The sequence below is a fragment of the Piliocolobus tephrosceles genome, chromosome 3 (assembly GCF_002776525.5).
Source record: "Piliocolobus tephrosceles isolate RC106 chromosome 3, ASM277652v3, whole genome shotgun sequence".
NCBI lineage: Eukaryota > Metazoa > Chordata > Mammalia > Primates > Cercopithecidae > Piliocolobus > Piliocolobus tephrosceles.
This window is the reverse complement of record NC_045436.1, coordinates 176,308,316-176,325,638: the sequence shown is the minus strand read 5'-3', so window position 1 is coordinate 176,325,638 and position 17,323 is coordinate 176,308,316. Positions and strand designations below refer to the sequence as shown.

The 17,323-nt window shown below is 42.2% G+C and overlaps 1 protein-coding gene across 2 annotated transcripts in view; it reads left to right on the top strand.

The window, feature by feature from the left end:
- Window positions 1–17,323, top strand: part of STX18 (syntaxin 18) — a 123,868-nt gene that overhangs the window by 66,397 nt on the left and 40,148 nt on the right. For both annotated transcript variants that reach the window (XM_023206893.2, XM_026455643.1), the window contains exon 2: window positions 6,000–6,067. In XM_023206893.2, coding sequence (XP_023062661.2) covers window positions 6,000–6,067 — 68 coding nt within the window. The remainder of the gene's footprint in view (window positions 1–5,999; window positions 6,068–17,323) is intronic.

The window sequence follows — 17,323 nt, the reverse complement described above, 5'->3', positions numbered from 1 at the left end:
GTATAATTTTACTTGTAAGTTGTTCAGTGTATATCTCTAAAAGATAAGGATTCTAAAAACAGAAAGATAAATGAAAACATAATCCTAATACATTATTACACCTAAATGAAATTTATTATTTCTTAATATTAAGTAGGAGATTAAGTAGGGTTCTGGTTCCAGCTCGGTCAGTCTTGAGCTTTGGTTTCTTTCCACTAAGAATATCTGTTTCCACAGGTAATCAGAGTTAAGTGAAATAGCTCATTTACATTAGTATAGAGGAGACATTAAATAAATATTACATTCCTTTCCTTTTTCTTTTACCTACAGTTCAATTCTTGTTTTAAACTACACTTTATGTTAGAAATACAGAATTCTCTATTCTTTGTCCATACCCTTCCTCTCTGGTAGAGACATATTTAATATGGTGGTGTAATCAAACCATAGCTCACTGATGAAAACTCTTTTCCATGGTAGACCATCAGTCTAATGGAAGACTGTTCACTTGTGAGGACACATGATCTTGTGAAGCTGTTAGGTTGCCCAGTCTTAGTAGATTTCACATGGTGATGCTGCACCTTCTGAATACACCTCACTGACTTTTCTAGGAGAACTGTTTATTTGCACAGACCTCTAGCTTGTCTCTCTTCATTTTTAAAATTCACTCAGTTATCTAGGTGCAGTCTATGTGATACATTTGATACCTTTTTGATACACCTAGTACATCAGGATGTATCAGATCTTGAAGCCCTTTCTGTTGGATCGCCTTTTTTTTCTCCTCTTCCCTTTCCCCCCACCTTTACCCCTTTCCAACATTTAGGCACTAGTGGGTATACAAAAATGAACAAGACAGAGATGCCAACCTCAAGGAACTTACTTGAAGTCTAGTGGGTATCACAGATAAATACTTCTAATGTAATGTGGAAAGTGCAAACAGTTATCTACAAAATATAGAGGGAGATATTAGCGAAGGCTGCGTAGAGGAGGTGTCATTTAAGCAGAGCCTGGAAGATGGAATGCGGTTGGGATAAAGGAAGGCTTTCCAGGCAGAGGAAGAGCAGTTACAAAGACACAGAGCAGTGAAAATGGTGTGTTCCTCCTGCCGTCCAGGCCTGTGAGGTGCCTCAAAACATGGGTTCAGCATCCAAAGCACTCCCAGTTTTTAGCCCTTGCATCTTGTTACCTACTTGGTCCCACAGAGACTTCACCAATGATCCCTTTTTTCCCTGTGCCCTTTCCCCACATCATTCAGTGAGATCAAAACTGTTAGAAATTGACAGTAGTTTTAGATCCTTAAAATACACTTTTATTTTACTCTGATTTCCGTATCAAACTTTACACCAGAATGGCCTTTCTCTTTTTAGAAGAGGTATTCTCTTTATGTATATACTTATTCCTGCTTTATCATATTAAGTGACTCTTCCAAAATTAGCACTACATATGGAAACATTTAAAGTCCAAAACATAGGCCGGATATGGTGGCTCATGCCTGTAATCCCAGCGCTTTGGAAGGCCAAGGGGGGAGAATCACTTGAGCCCAGGAATTTGAGACCAGCCTAGGCAACATAGCAAGACCCCATACCTGCAAAAAAGAAAAAAGAAAAATCCAAAGCGCACAACTACTTAACCTCTCTAAAAATGTGAAAATGTAACGAGCACATCAGAATTGTATGCGCTAAAATATGCTCTCTTTGCCAGTTTATTCTGAAAAATAGGACTAAGCCTAACAGTAAATAGATTAAGCTTGGCCAAGAGTCGTTATAAAGTTAATGGTAGTCATGTGATTAAACAGTCAAATCATTCTCTACAGAGGTAATTGTGTTATGCTATTTGGGGACTTAGGTATGCCTATGTAAATAAATCAAACATCTGTTGAACTTTTTTCTTTGTTGTTGATTTGTCATGTTTTTTTTTAAAGAAATTAATTGAAAATTCAGAGCTCTCGAATTTCTAAAGAAATCTTAATGTTCCTTTATTGTTTCATTCTTAGCATTTAAAATATCATACATTGTGTTCCTGTTAAGTATTGAGTTATTATGCTGATGTTATTTAGTCAGTAATTACTTAACGCACCTCTTATCAAGAACTCCGTTTAATCCTGAACCAGCTGCACTCTGTTTTAATAACCTCATTTCGTAGAAGTTTCCCATTACAGAGCATATGAAGTTGGGATCACATTTGTTAGACTAACTGCAACCTCTTGTATAATAAGTGTGTGCTTGTGGGCTCCTGTGGGACTTGCTTGCTCCTGGCACTCATCCCCAGGCACCATCCCTCCCTTGTAGAATAGAACTAACTAAAAGTAGGGGTGGCAGCTGGATCTAACCTGTATAGTAGATTCCTCTGGACTTTTCAAAACTTTGTATGGAAAACTTTATGACTTCTAAAAAAAAAAGAAAAGAAAATCTGTTGTGGATAGTAAGGCTCTTAGTTTCTCATTGCTGCTGGTGTATTAGTTTCTCATTGCTGCTGTAACAAATTACCTCAAACTTGTGGCTTACAACAACGTAGATTTATTGTCTTATAGTTCTATAAGTCAGGTGTCCAAAATGGGACTCCCTGAGCTAAAATCAAGGTGTTGGCGGGACTGTGTTCTTTTCTGGAGGCTCTAAGGAAGGCCCATTGCCCGGCCCTTTCCAGCTTCTAGAGGCTGCCCACATTCCTTGGCTTCCTTTCCCTATCTGCAAAACCAGCAACATTGGAATGAGTCTTTCTCACACGGCCTTACTCTCATTCTCCCTCTGCCTCCCACTTCCACATCTACCGAGCCTTGTGATTGCATTGGGCCTACCCAGATAATCCAGGATAATCTCTCTACTTTAAGGTCAGCTGATCAGCAGCCTTAACTCATCTGCTGCATTAATTCCCTGTTGTCATGTAACACCATGTAGTCACAGATTCCAGCGATTAGGAGTTGGACATCTTACAGGGGGATGGGACTGGGGAAGCTGGAAAACCATTATTCTGCCTACCGTAGGAGGTATAATCCTTCTGGGATTATTCAGTACCGACTATTTATTCAATATTTAGTAAAAGTTTTTGAGGGCCGGGCGCGGTGGCTCAAGCCTGTAATCCCAGAACTTTGGGAGGCCGAGACGGGCGGATCACGAGGTCAGGAGATCGAGACCATCCTGGCTAACATGGTGAAACCCCGTCTCTACTAAAAATACAAAAAACTAGCCGGGCAAGGTGGCCGGGTGCCTGTAGTCCCAGCTACTCGGGAGGCTGAGGCAGGAGAATGGCATAAACCCGGGAGGCGGAGCTTGCAGTGAGCTGAGATCCGGCCACCGCACTCCAGCCCGGGCGACAGAGCAACACTCCGTCTCAAAAAAAAAAAAAAAAAGTTTTTGAGGGTCTGCTTTGTGCCAGGAACTGTGCCTGACAAGCTCTGGGGAAAGAGAGAGGACTCTGTGCCGTTTCCGAGCTTGCAGTCTGGTGAAGGGAAATCCGTCTGTGAACTAGTCATTGTTATCATGAAGGAGCAGGTGCTGAAATAGATGCACCTGTAGCATTTTATGCGGGCATGAGATCTGACTGCAGCTGGGAGTGTAGGGTGAGTATGAGGAGGAAAAGAGAATCTTGAACGAGGAGGAAGAATTTGCCTGGGAGAGAATGATGGGTTGGGCATTCCAGGGAAAGGGAGAACCGTATGAATATGCAAGTGAGGGGAAGGCCTGGGACTTGGAGGCCGAAGTAGTGCGGAATGGAGGCTGGAGTGGTGCAGGGTGTGCGGCAGGGACTTTCAGGGCTGAGTTGTGAAGGGCCTTGAGTGCTGCATTTGGGAGTTTGGACTTTTTCCCATTGTTTAGACACTGAGATGACTCATTGGCTGCCCTTTGGCAAATCAGTCTGCAGAGCTGCTTCCTTTAACTGCAGTGTATTTTGAAACCAGAATTCACCACTGTCGAATATATTCTACCCACCCATTTCCCTTGCTTTGCTCATTTATACTGTTCACCTGGCCCCTAGAAGCAGTTGAGTTTTTGACCCCTGGTAGGCAGGGGAGGAGGTAATGAGATGGAAACCATTGAAGGTTTTAAAACAGAAGAGTAGCTTGGTAAAATCTTGTATGTGATGCAATTAACCCCTTGCTTGCATATCTCTTAATTTTTTTTCCCAACAGACTTAAAAGTCAGATTTCTGACCGGGCGCGGTGGCTCACGCCTGTAATCCCAGCACTTTGGGAGGCCGAGGCAGGCGGATCGCGAGGTCAGGAGATCGGGACCGTCCTGGCTAACATGGTGAAACCCCGTCTCTATTAAAAATACAAAAAAATTAGCCGGGCGTGGTGGCGGGTGCCTGTAGTCCCAGCTACTCCGGAGGCTGAGGCAGGAGAATGGCGTGAACCCAGGAGATAGAGCTTGCAGTGAGCCGAGATCGCACCACTGCACTCTAGCCCTGGGTGACAGAGTAAGACTCTGTCTCGAAAAAAGGAAAAAAAAAAAAAAGATTTCCTGATGCAGCCTGAGTGGAAAGCAGGAACAGGGATTGTAAGGCAGGCAGCGGTGGTGCACTGGGAAACGCTGAATTTGGACTTAGTCCTGAGCTTTTGAAACCAAGCTCACATACTAAACGTGTAACCTTGGACTAGTCACTTAGCTTTTCCCAAACTGGTTAATGAGAACAGTAGGTATCATAATGCAGCAGGGTTATTGGGAAGAGAAATCGCCCATGTACATGAAAGTGTTGAGCAGTGTCAGGGATGGTGGACAGTCTCTTAGTCCTGATTTGCTGTCTGTGAAATAAATGAATATTGTGACCATACTTAATTATTTTTCTTTGATTTGTTTGCTTACAATGCCTTAGGGTATTTTTCTGAATCACATTTATAATAAGAGTCTAGACTATGTGGGAAATTTAGCTGAACCCAAACTGACATATCTCCAGACAAACCATGGATGTTTCTTTTGTGATCAATGCTATTTTGTATTTAGGCATATATTCATTCCACAGTGTTTATTGATCACCTCTGTGCTTCTTCTTGTGCTTACAACTGTAGGGGAAGCTGAGCAGCTCCTCCTTGCATAGTTCTGCAACTGACAAAGAAGTGTGTATTTACAAGTTAGGTCAGAGTACATGGTCATGAATAATTGAGTGCCAAGAGGGTGGTGTGCAGAAGTCCTTTTAAGATCAGAGCAAAGTGAAAATTAGCCTGGGTTGGCCTTGACAGAAAAATTTCCATGGAAGAGACGAACGTTCAGCAGACCTTGCAAGGCTGGGGCCATGTGTGTTTAAAACGAGTGCAAAGTGTGTGAGTCGGAAGCTGAAGTAAGATGTTGTCAGAGGACCAGCAGGCCACTGGCTAGTAATCATTCTCCCTCTGGAAACATGTTTGTCCCCATTGACTGTGGTCTGAGCTTTCTTCCCACCACTTTTTATTTATTTGTGAATTACTAGTTCCATGCACAGTACCTGACAGGTGCTTTAGAATAGGTTTTTTATTATACTAGAAACAGCCATCACAAACACAATGCTTTGTTCCTGTACCTTTGAGTTCTTTTTCTTCATCCATGGAAATAGCCCAGAGGAAAGACAGATATTTGCTATGTGGGGATAAATTGTTACCCCTGAATCTTTGCTTTAACTCTGCTGCTCTGCATGAACCCTATTTACAAACCCAACAGCTTCAGCTTTAGAACTGTCCCTTAGAACACTTGGAAGAAGGAATACTTGCTGTACAATTTTAGCTATAAGAAAAGAAAAGGAATTAACCTTTATTGAATGCATGCTATGTAATTACTGGACATACATTATCTCATTTCATCTTTAAGTTACTTAGAAATCACCTACTTGTAGTGTCATAGGTCCTAACAATTAGAGGTAGAAGGAACCATCAATGAGAGACTGAGGCCCAGGAATGGTAACTAATTTGTGACTATAGGAGAGTCTAAAACCGACGGTGCTCAGTTTGTAGCTTCAGAATCTTTCTGCAATTTGCATTTTATTCTCTATTGATATAAAATTCATTACATGAGTGTAACATATCTATATAAACTGTTGGCTTTCTTTTTTAATTTTAGATTTCTCACATTGGCAAACTGAGAGATTTTCTTCTGGAACACAGGAAAGATTATATTAATGCTTATAGGTAAGTACACATTTTTTTACTAGGACTTTGGTGACTGTGTTCTTTTCTATGCCTATATTTCTGTTGTGCTTTTTGCCCTCACCTTTTTGTTAATAACTCAGAGCTGTAATGAAGAAGACCAGTTTGGCAGTGGAAAAATCTCCTCAAAGCAAAAGGCTCTGCTGTACTGCGTGTCCTCAAAGTCATGAAATCACAATAGTAATATCTTCCAGTCTATTTGTATCTCTATATATACCATTATCTCCTGTCAAATGAAACTCACTCCATGAATACTTATAGAGCTGTATTTGAAGTTGGGGACACATATATTTGTATGCCCTGAACCTGTGGAAGAACAAAGTTTTCAAGCCTCTGCTAAGCCATTTTTGCCCATCTCTTGCTGTCCCAGTCTGTGACACCAGTTTTGCTGTTTTGGTGACGTTCTCATGAGCACATTTCAGCCCTTACCCTCATGTCGCTGGGTCATGACTCCCTCACCGATTCCCAGTCCTCAGTCCTGATGGCCATTTTCTTCTTTTGTCCTTCTCCCGGGCTTTTGACACCTGCTAGAGGCAGCTACACACTCACTTTGGCATAACCTTCATTTCTTAGGGCACTTTTGATGAATCCTTCTGTTCATCCCCTAATGTTACTCATGGTGACATTCCTTCTGGTGGCTAGGTCCAGTTTCTACTCAGTAGCCAGAGTCTTTTTTAAACTTTAATTGGATTATGTCACCACCTGAGTAAACCCACCATGAATACCACGTTGCAATTAGGATTAATACCAGCCTCTACACTGCGGTCTCCCTGCTCCTGACCTAGCCCCTGGCCTCATTTCAAACACCGCCTTCCCACCATGGTGCTCCAGCCGTGCCAGCCTTCCTTGAAGGTGCCATGCCCTTTCCTGGTGCAGGGCCCAGGCGTGTGCTGTTACTTCTCTTCCCATGGTGGTTCCTTTTCAAACTTAAAGGCTCAACTTAATACTCCCTCTTCCGAGAGGCCTTCTCTCACTACCCTTTATAAAATAGGTCTCTTATGTTAGTTTCTCCACCCTGTATATTTTCTTCAGTAACTAAACACAATTTGTAATTATTCAATAATTATAGTTTATTATCTGTTTTTGTCACCAGGCTGTACATGTCATGAGGTCAAGGACCTTGTCAGGTTTCCATCATGTTTCCGTAGTTCCTCACCCATATTTGGCACTCAGTAAAAACTTGCTGAATGAATGATTTCCTCCTAGTCCTAAAGTCCATGACTAGCACAGCAGTTCTCAAGTGTGGTGATTTTGCACCCCAGGGGACATTTGCAATGTCTGAAGACATTTTTGTTTGTCCTAAGAGGAGTGCTGCAAGCATTTAGTGGGTAGAGACCAGGAATGTGCAAAACTCTGGACAACTCTCCACAACAGGGACTTACCCAGCCCCAAACTGAGGAGGTGCTGGCATTGAGATCCCCTGCTCCAGCTTGACCCCTTACTCCAGATTAAACTTCCTCGTTCGTCACAGGTTTATTGAATTCTAGATGCTTGGGGCACATCGGGGAATAAAATACAAGTGTTCCTGCCCTCATGGCACTTGCATTCTCATGGGCTGGCAAAGACAAGCACTACGTATATAGTACATTAGGTCATAGGTCCTACAGAAAGAAAAGGAAAAGTGGAACCAAGGTAACAGGGATCGGGAGTGCTGGGAAAGCTCGTGATTCTTACACAGAGTAGTCAGGACAGGCCCCATTGAGGTGGCATCAAAGCCTACTCCTCTGTGAAGTTTGGAACCTCTGATAGAATCTCTCAGTTCCCTCCTCACCTCATCTCATCGCCTTCTTTCCACCTGTCATAGAGAAACCCCTCTCTTTGTTTTTAAGGATACTGTCCTACATGTGTATAAACTAAGGGGAAGAAAAGAGCCAGATGACCAAAAATAGCTGGGAATCATGAGTGCAGCGGTGCCTGAGAAGCAGTGCGAGCACATCCTTTATCTCATCACTCACACCGCCTCTCAGGTACTGCTGTATTCATGATTCCTGGCCAGTTTTCATCATCTGGCTCTTTTCTTCCCTTCAGTTTATATATGAAGCAGTGCGAGTGCATCCTTTGTCTCATCACTCACACCGCTTCTCAGGTACTGCTGTATTCATGATTCCCAGCTATTTTTGGTCGTCTGGTTCTTCCTTTTAGCTTATATGTTTGACCTTGCTTGCTCCTTAAGCCACAGGCACTGTCACTTCATTTCACGTCAGTGCCAAACACAGGGAGAAAGTCTAACCAGGGATCAGCCAACTTTCTGTAAGAGCCAGATAGTATAGTTTAGGCTCTGTGGGCCACGTATGGTTTCTGTCGCATATTTTTTTGTTTTGTTTTTTTGCAACCTTTAAAAACCTTTAACCATTCTTAGTTCTCAGACCACAGGGAGCCATGCCTGCAGGGTAGACTTGGGCTAGAGACTGCAGTTGACATGACCTCTGCTTCCTCACCTTTTACTCCGCACCAACCATATGGCTTGATTACCATCATTTTTCTGAAATTTTTCTCCTAATGCTCATCTGTGACTTCCTAATCACCAAATCCAGTGGCTTTTCCTCCAGGGGAATATAAATAGACTTGTATGGTACACACTCTGGTGTGTCTACCTTCTTTTACTCCACTTGTTTTTGAGGTTCTTGCATGTTGTGTATACCAGTAGTTTGTTCCTTTTTTGTCGCTTTATTATTTGTAATATTCCATTGTGTGAAGTTACCACAGTTTGCTTATCCATTTATCTAATAGAGAATACTGGACTGTTTCCCCTTTGAGACTATTAGGAATAAAGCCTTTGTGAGTAGCATCTTCCACAAGTCTCTTTGTGGACATACTGATTTATTTCCTTTGAATAAATACCTAAGGGTGAAATTAGTGGGTCATACAAATTGTAGGTGCATGCTTAGCATTAAAATAAACTACCAAGCAATCTCCCAAAGTGGTTTTTCATTCCTTGTAGCAATGCATGAGAGTTATAATTGCTGCCTATCCTTGCCAGCATTTGGTGTAAATAGGCTTTTCGATTTTAACCGTGATAATGTAACCGAACGCAAGGCTCGGCTACTCACTGCTTGCAGAGCCAATAACAAGGACAAAAGGAAGGTGACTTTATTTCCAGAGCAAGCAGTGGGAAGGCAGGAGCGGTGCTGAGTACTAGGTCTGTGTGTGTCTTTCTGGTACCTGTCATCTCAGGCTGGCGACATGTCAGCAATGGCCAGGTTGTAGACTACCCGCCTTGAGGTAATCTCTGGAATTTTGCAGTTAGATCTCCATGCTCAGTCTTTCCCAATTTAGCCCCTGGAACTTCCAGGTAAGCATATAATTAGATACATACAGTTTGGTAAATATGCATGTGTGGTGTTTCAGAGAAAGTATGTTTCAAGGCTGTATTCTAAGACTAAGGAGGAAAAAAAGGGTTTCTGCAGTAAGCCTTAGGATTACATCTTGAGACTAGGGAGAAAAGAGAAAAAGGAATAAAAAGTTTTAAAGTGTGCTTTCAGGCTATCCTGTCCAATTCTGGTGATAAATGTGAAATGGCAAGTCACTGTACTTGAAGCATGTCCTTCTCTAATGAGAATGGTGTTAAGTGCCTTGATGGTTTTTTCTCAGCTCTTCTACTTTGCCACAGTCTTTGATCCTGTTGACCATCATCAGTTTCTTGAAATTTCCTATTTCCTTGACTTCCACTGCAGTATTTTTTGGCTTCTCTCACCACTCATGTTTGCTTCTTTGTCCTTCATCTATCCCATAAGAACTCCACGGCTCTATTTTAGGCCGTTTTCTTTTATTTGTCTCTACTTTGCTTAGGAAAAAAAGTTCTACCTACCTAGCTGCCCTCCCACCCATGCCCCACCCATGCCCACCTTATGTTTCCATCCTGAATGTTTATTCTGTATTAGGTACTCTGATAAGCACCAGTTAGTCATATTTTATCTCATTTGGTCCTCACATCAACCCTATGAGGGAGGTACTGCTGTTAAGCCTGTGTGGCAGGCAGGCAATGAAAGCGTAGTGATGACATAACCTGAAGATCACAGCCGGTGAGCCTCTGAGCCAGGGCAGGCCATGGAATCCTTGCCCTTCCCCACCACAAATTCTTACTACCTACTGTGGCTTCCTCTCTCACCAGTATGCCAGTAATGAAACCACCTTTACAAAGGTTGTAACAGTGAGAAAATTATGACAGCAAACGAGATCTAACCTAATCAACTCTGTCTTGCCTGTAACCTCCCAGATGCCCTTGATCATTACCAGTCGTAGGCCAAACTGACTTTGGGAGGAAGTTAATTTATAGTTTCAACTGTGAAACAAACACGATAATAGCCCCTCCTGGAAACAAACCCCCTTCTTGCTTGGGGACAAGGCCACCTTTGTAAAACCAACAAATTACCCACGAGATTAGAAATTATGGCTCAGGAGTCATGTAGCCAGAGGCCGGAAGACCACGAACCTCCCCAGTTGCTCCTATAGATAGCATTACTGCTATGAAACCTAAGATTGATGTTTGAGATATTTTCAGACCCCACATTTTGATGGATCAGCTGGCTCCATGCAGACCAGGACACTGACTCATCTGGTCTTATGGCCCCCACCCAGAAACTGACTCTGTGCAAGAGGACAGCTTCAACTCCCTAGGATTTCATCCTTAATCCAACCAATCAGCATTCCCCATTCCCTAGCCCCCGCCCACCAAACTATCGTTAAAAACCCAGCCTCCGAATCTTCAGGGAGGCTGATTTGAGTAATCATAAAACCCCAGTCTCCCTTTTAGACAGCCCTATGTATATTTAACTCTTTCTCTATTGTAGTTCCCCTGTCTTGATAAATCGGTTCTACCTGGGCAGTGGGCAAAATGAACCTGTCAGGCGATTACAGTTGTTCCAAAATGCATGTCATTAGCACAGGCTTCTCCCAGTCCCCATTGCCACTGTCCTGCTCGCCCAGCACCTGTGAGCAGCACCGTTCCCATGCATGCTGCCCACTCCTCCCATCCGCTCTAGAGTGCTTCAGTACAGCCTCTGTCACTTGCCTGATCTTTGTTCTCAACTCCCTGCTCTTTGGCCCTTCCTCTCCTGGTCTGTCTGGAAGGCACAGGTGTAGTCCTTATCATCGTAGATGGAATCACATGCTGCCCTCTTCAAATCCCTTTTCTGCCTGCAGGATGTGGCCCATCCATACTTCTTAAAGCCATCTCTCCCGCCTCTGAATACTGACAGCTCTTTTTCTGTGCTTTTCTTATGGTACTTCTCACGTGTGCCTGGTAGAAGAGTTATTTGTTCATAATCACCTCTACCGCATTTCTTGAGGTGAAAAACTGTCCTACCCATCTCTGCATGTTTATAGTGCCATGATTTGATCAATTTGATTAATTCATCAGTTTATTCATTCTGCAGTTATTTATTGAGTGCCTACCACGTGCCACAGACTATGCCAGGCATGGAGTATAAAATAGTGAACAAACACAAACATGTTTGTCCCTACCTTCATGGAGCTGCTAAAGTATTCATGCCAACAGGTAACATTGCAGATATGACAGGTACTGCAAAAACAGAGTACAGGTAGCTTTTTATTTTTCCAGCTTTTAAGTTCTGGGGTACATGTGTAGGATGTACACATTTGTTACATAGGTAAATGTGTGCCATGGTGGTTTGCTGCACAGATCATCCCATCACCTAGGTATTAAAGCCAGCATCCATTAGCTGTTCTTCCTGATGCTCTCCCTTCTCCCACCCCCCACCCTCCAAGAGGCCCCAGTTTGTATTGTTCCCCACCGCCTCGTGTCCATGCATTCTCATAATTCAGCTCCCATTTATAAGTGGGAACATGTGGTATTTGGTTTTCTGTTCTTAGGTTAGTTTGCTGAGGATAATGGATTCCAGCTCCATCCATGTCCCTGCAAAGGACATGATCTCATTCCTTTTTATGGCTGCATAGTATTCTATGGTGTATATGTTCCACACTTTCTTAACCAGCCTGTCATTCACTGATGGGCATTTAGGTGATTACATGTCTTTGCTATTGTGAATAATGCAGTGATGAACGTATAAGTACTTGTCCGTGTATCTTTATAATACAATGATTCATATTCCTTTGGGTAGATACCCAGTAATGGGATTGCTGGGTCAAATGGTATTTCTGCCTCTAGGTCTTTGAGGAATTGCCCCACTGTCTTCCACAGTGGTTGAGCTAATTTATGCTCCCACCAACAGAACAAAGATACAACATACCAGAATCTCCGGAATGCAGCTAACGCAGTGTTAAAAGGGAAATTTATAGCACTAAATGCCCACATCAAAAGCTAAAAAGATCTCAAGTTAACAACCTAACATCAAAACTAAAAGAACTAGAGAGCCAAGAGCAAACAAAGCCCAAAGCTAGCAGAAGACAAGAAATAACCAAGATCAGAGCTGAACTGAAGGAGATAGAGACGCAAAAAAAAAAAAAAAAAAAAAAAAAAACCTTCAAAATCAATTAATCCAGGAGCCACTTTTTTGGAAAAATCCAAGTTTTTGGAAAAAATTAATGAGATAGACTGTTATCTAGACTGATAAAGAAGAAAACAGAGAAGATTCAAATAAACACAGTCAGAAATGTTAAGAGGGGTGTCACCACTGACCCCACAGGAATACAACTACATGGAAGTCGAACAACCTGTTCCTGAATGACTCTTGGGTAAATAATGAAATTAAGGCAGAAATCAAGAAGTTCTTTGAAACTAATGTGAACAAGTAGCTTTTGAGGAATTTAGCCTTGTCAGAGAAAGTGTCCTTGAAGAAGTGACATTTGAGAAGAGCTCTGAAGGAGTAGAGTTACCTAGGTAAAGCAAGAAGGAAGGAAGGGAATTCAAATGCAAAGGGGTTGGCACATGCGTACACCCTGTGGACAGCGTCTGCCCTATTGTGAAACATGCAGAGATGAAAAAGATAGTTTCTCACGCACTAAATATGTATCGAGCAGATGAAGGAATGATGCGAGTCATCAAAAATGCCATTTGGAAAGAAAAAGAGAAAAAAAATCTTCTAACCAACACTTCTAAAACAGTTTCTGGAATAGACTCCAGCTCTCCACAGGCAGTGGCAGTACAGGTGTCTTGTCTGTGTCTCTTCCCCAGCTCCATTTGCACTGGCTTTAGGATGGCATTTTACCGTAGGACTCATCTTCAAATGTATTATGTAAATTAATGAAAAAGTTGGATTTGACAGATAAGATAACATCATTAGGAGCATCTTTTTAGGATTTCAACTTTATGAAACAAGGAGTGGTTGTATTTCAGAAGCCTTCCTGTCACAAACATAGAGAATATAAAATAAATCCTGCTTTTTTTTAACTTTGTCAATATACGCAAAAATGGAAATACGTCCTATAAATTCTCCAACAGAGAAAAATAATTATACCCCAGTTGAATTTTAAATAATCCTTGATGCTTTGTCTGCTTACACTTAACATACATAGGCAATTTTATGCTTTTAAATGCATTTCATTTGCATTATTTTGGAATATACTAAATTATATAATTATTCTGACGCATAGTACCAAGAAAACCTTATTTTGAAGTTCTCAGTTAAAATAGTTGGTTAACACTAGATCGCAGTGTCATTTTTATTTCTAAAGGTGTGTATGTGTATCAAATACTAATTTGATAGCCTGTGAAAATGGAAGCTGCAGGGATTTTGTAAAACTACAAAACTTGTATAAAGCTCTCAATTTGTAGCTTCCTTCTTTAGTATCTGACAACTTAGGTTGATGAGGTAGTTGTAAATATCTTTTATAGAAATCCCTTTTTAACTTCCCTTTTCCTTGAAAAGACATCCAGCAAAGTAAATGCTTTGAGTGCTGGTTTGATTCACACCACTCCTTATGAACCATATGAATCTGTGAAACTCAGTGTCTTCCTCCAGTACCAGAGGTCAGCAAATACAGCCACAGGCCAAATCTACATTTTAAATGTACATTTAAATGTAGTTACATATTTTAATGTTGGGAAAAATAATAACGATATTTTATGACATGTGAACATTATATGAAATTCAAATTTCAGTGTCCATAATAAAGTTTTATTGGCACACAGCCACGTTCATTTGTTTACATATTGTCTAGGGCTGCTTTTATGCTACAACAGCAGAGTTGAGTAGCTGTGATGGGCTACAAGGCCCACAAAGTCTAACATGTTTACTCTCTGGCCCGTTTCAGAAAAAGTTTGCAAAGCCAATAGTGGGAGGGATAATCACTCAGGAAGCAGTGGAGGGGTTCAAAGCAGACAGTATGATTGAAATGCAATGTGAAAAGAACAACACAGTGGCATCCAGGTGTTCTTCTGGAACTTTGCAGTTGTTTTTAAGCTTTCAATGTAATAATGATGTTAAGGCAGTTATTATACTCAAAGAGCAAAAGGAGGCTCCTGCACACTGTTTTTCAGTGTTCCCAGACTACTAAAGCATGGACTCTTGTCTCAGTACAGTAAAGAGGGCCTAAGCCTTCCCATTTCCCAGCTACAAGGGCAGCAAATGCTGGGACTGAGGATCAGGTTCCCTGGGGGCCAGTGCCAGCTCTGCCACTTACAGGCAGATAACTTCAGGAGATTGAACTATTGTCCCCAAGGCATTCTTCGTCTTGTTAGGTCCATCACCTCATTCTAGAAACTCAGTCTTTTTTTTTAAAGGTGGTTTTGCAACGTTGCCCAGGTTAGCTTCAAAATCCTGAGCTCAAGTGATCCTCAGCCTCCTGAGTAGTTGGGACTGTAGGCATATGACATGGTGCTCAGCTAGAAACTCAGTCTTTTACTCATTTTCCCGAAGCCAGTTGTTCACTGCCAACTCATGCACACTGAATTCTACTCCACCCCCTGTTTTGGTCCCTGTGAAAGAGCATAGGCTTTGGGGTCAGTCACACCTACGTTCCAATCCCGATCCTGTCATGTATTTATCATGTGAATGACTATAATTCACCTTTGTGCTAGTTTTCTTTTTTATAAAATGTGGATAATGTTCTTGTGAGGATTAAATTAGATGGGTGTGCAAGTTCCTGACACATAGAAGTCTCTTGGTGAATGATAATTGAATTGGAACCCCATTTGACCTATGACGCAGTTGCTGGGGGTTGGAGGGTATTGGTTATTGAACAAGACAAAACCCACCTCTGTTTTCTGCCAGAGAGTTGGGAGGAGGTAAAAAGAAAGAAAGAAACGGAGGCAGGAGTCAGATCAACACAGTGGAGACCCTTTATCATTGGTAAAATCTAAGTCGGCAGACAAAGCTTAGGTTTGCAGGCGGGTGGCCTTGCTGATACTCTGCTCCTGAATTAGATACTCACTCAGCCATTAGTGCCACTGAGCAGTCGCAGCCCCTGGAGCACAGACAGCAGGGACAGGCCCCTTTGCAACATAGGAGAGAGAGGAACAGAGCAGAACCTCTGCTGTCTCTAAGTAGGCAAAAGAGAGGAGCGAAGGCTGTGGTGAGCAATGCACACCCCGTGCTTTCTGCCAGGGGGGCCAGAGGGAGGAGGCTCTGGGAGGAGGCAAGGTGTCATTCGGGGAAGTTGGTTCCCACAGAAACATGAGGATTAGGGAATAAGCAATCCCCCCGGTAGCCCAGGTTCTGTCCAGATGGAGAAAGGCCACCCTTATTATCTCTCATCAAGTTCTCCCTCCCAAAGGTAGACAGTTTAAAGCCTTTCTTTTTTACTCTTCTGCCCTCCCAATGCAATGTGCAGGCCTTGACCTGCTCCTAGGAACATTTTATGTGGAGTATGATCATGGAATTGAAAGAGTATGTGTAGAAATATTGCCTTCAGACTTATGAGGCTTTGTTAGTTTGACACAATTAGGAAGCTGTAATTTTTTCCAGAAGGTAGAACTCAGACTTTATTGACCCATTTAATTTTTTTAATAATGACATTTTACTAGAGCAGAACAGCATGTAACCTAGATAGCCTCTGGCTAGATCTCTGAGTGATATTAATTAAAAATAATGTCTCCACTTCTGGTAGATGGACCTTTTCCACAATATCCTGGCAACAAAACAATCTGGGAGAAAAAACTTTCTTGGTTTCTGTTGTTCTTACTAATAGAATAACCATACTGTCAATTTTCAATTTAGAAGGTTAATGTATATATATAATGTTTCCTAAAGGAACATTACCTTTTAATTGAATAATCAGTTTTATCAAATTAACCTTTAGACCTTTTCAATTTCACTGAGTTTCTATTAAATCAAAATATAGAGTAGGAGGATGTTAATCTAATGTTCTTGGAACTAGTCATTTCTAGGTCTCTTCTGTCCGCAGGGTACCTATTCACTAAGTTGGTACCTTTCTGATTCATTTGTCCCTGACCCCGTTAGCCTATATTTCCAATGAGAAGGTTCCTAGTCGGGATGAACCTGAGGCTTTGGCCCCTCTGCTTGTTAGTCTGGCTCCTCCCCAGAGGGAAGCCATTCATCTGGGATTGGGGGTGGGCTGGGGTTGGGGAGAGGGGATTGAGCTTGCTGGCTTGGTGCTTTTGTCTCACGGTTGGGTCTTCCCTTGGACGGAGTCCATTCTCTCATGGTTACCATCCCAAGCCTAAGTAACTAATAGAACAAGATCCTAAGGAACTAATTCCATGTCACTCTTCAAGTTCCCTTGAGAGAGGATCATCTATTCCCTAGGAGGCTGGAGGCTGTGGTGTTTCCTTTTTGACTCTCCCTCAGAAAATGTGGAAGTGGGGTGGGGGTCATGGGGTAGGGGTGACTCCAAGGGAGGAGGGGATGCTTATCAGGTGATTGGGAGTGAGGACTGTGTGCTCATCTCACCCCTCTCTTTTTTAGAAGGGCCTGTCCTCAGGATGGATGTATTCCCTGTTTGTTTGTGCCTTAAGTTTCCTAGAGAAGGCTTTGGGACAGGGATGCCTACCTGTCTTGAGGTGGGGGAAAAAATTGGTTCAGGAGGAACTTACTAGACAGCAGAATCGTAGCTGTGTATCAGGCACATTCTCCAACTCATTCATTTGTTCAGTTCATTCAAAAGTATTTGATTACTGATTTATTAATTGATCAGCCTACTAAAAATGCTAGGCATTGCTCTTGATGATGGGGATACAGCAGTGAACAAACAGAAGTCCTTGCCTTTGTGGAACTTACATTTTTAGGGGGGAGAGACAGGCAAGAAAAGAAATAATTACGCAAAATATATGGAATGTTAGAGTGGGATAAGTATCTTTGTGGGGAAGGAGGAAGGGAAGTGGGATAGAAAATGTCAGGGAGGGACAGTTTATAAAGAAGG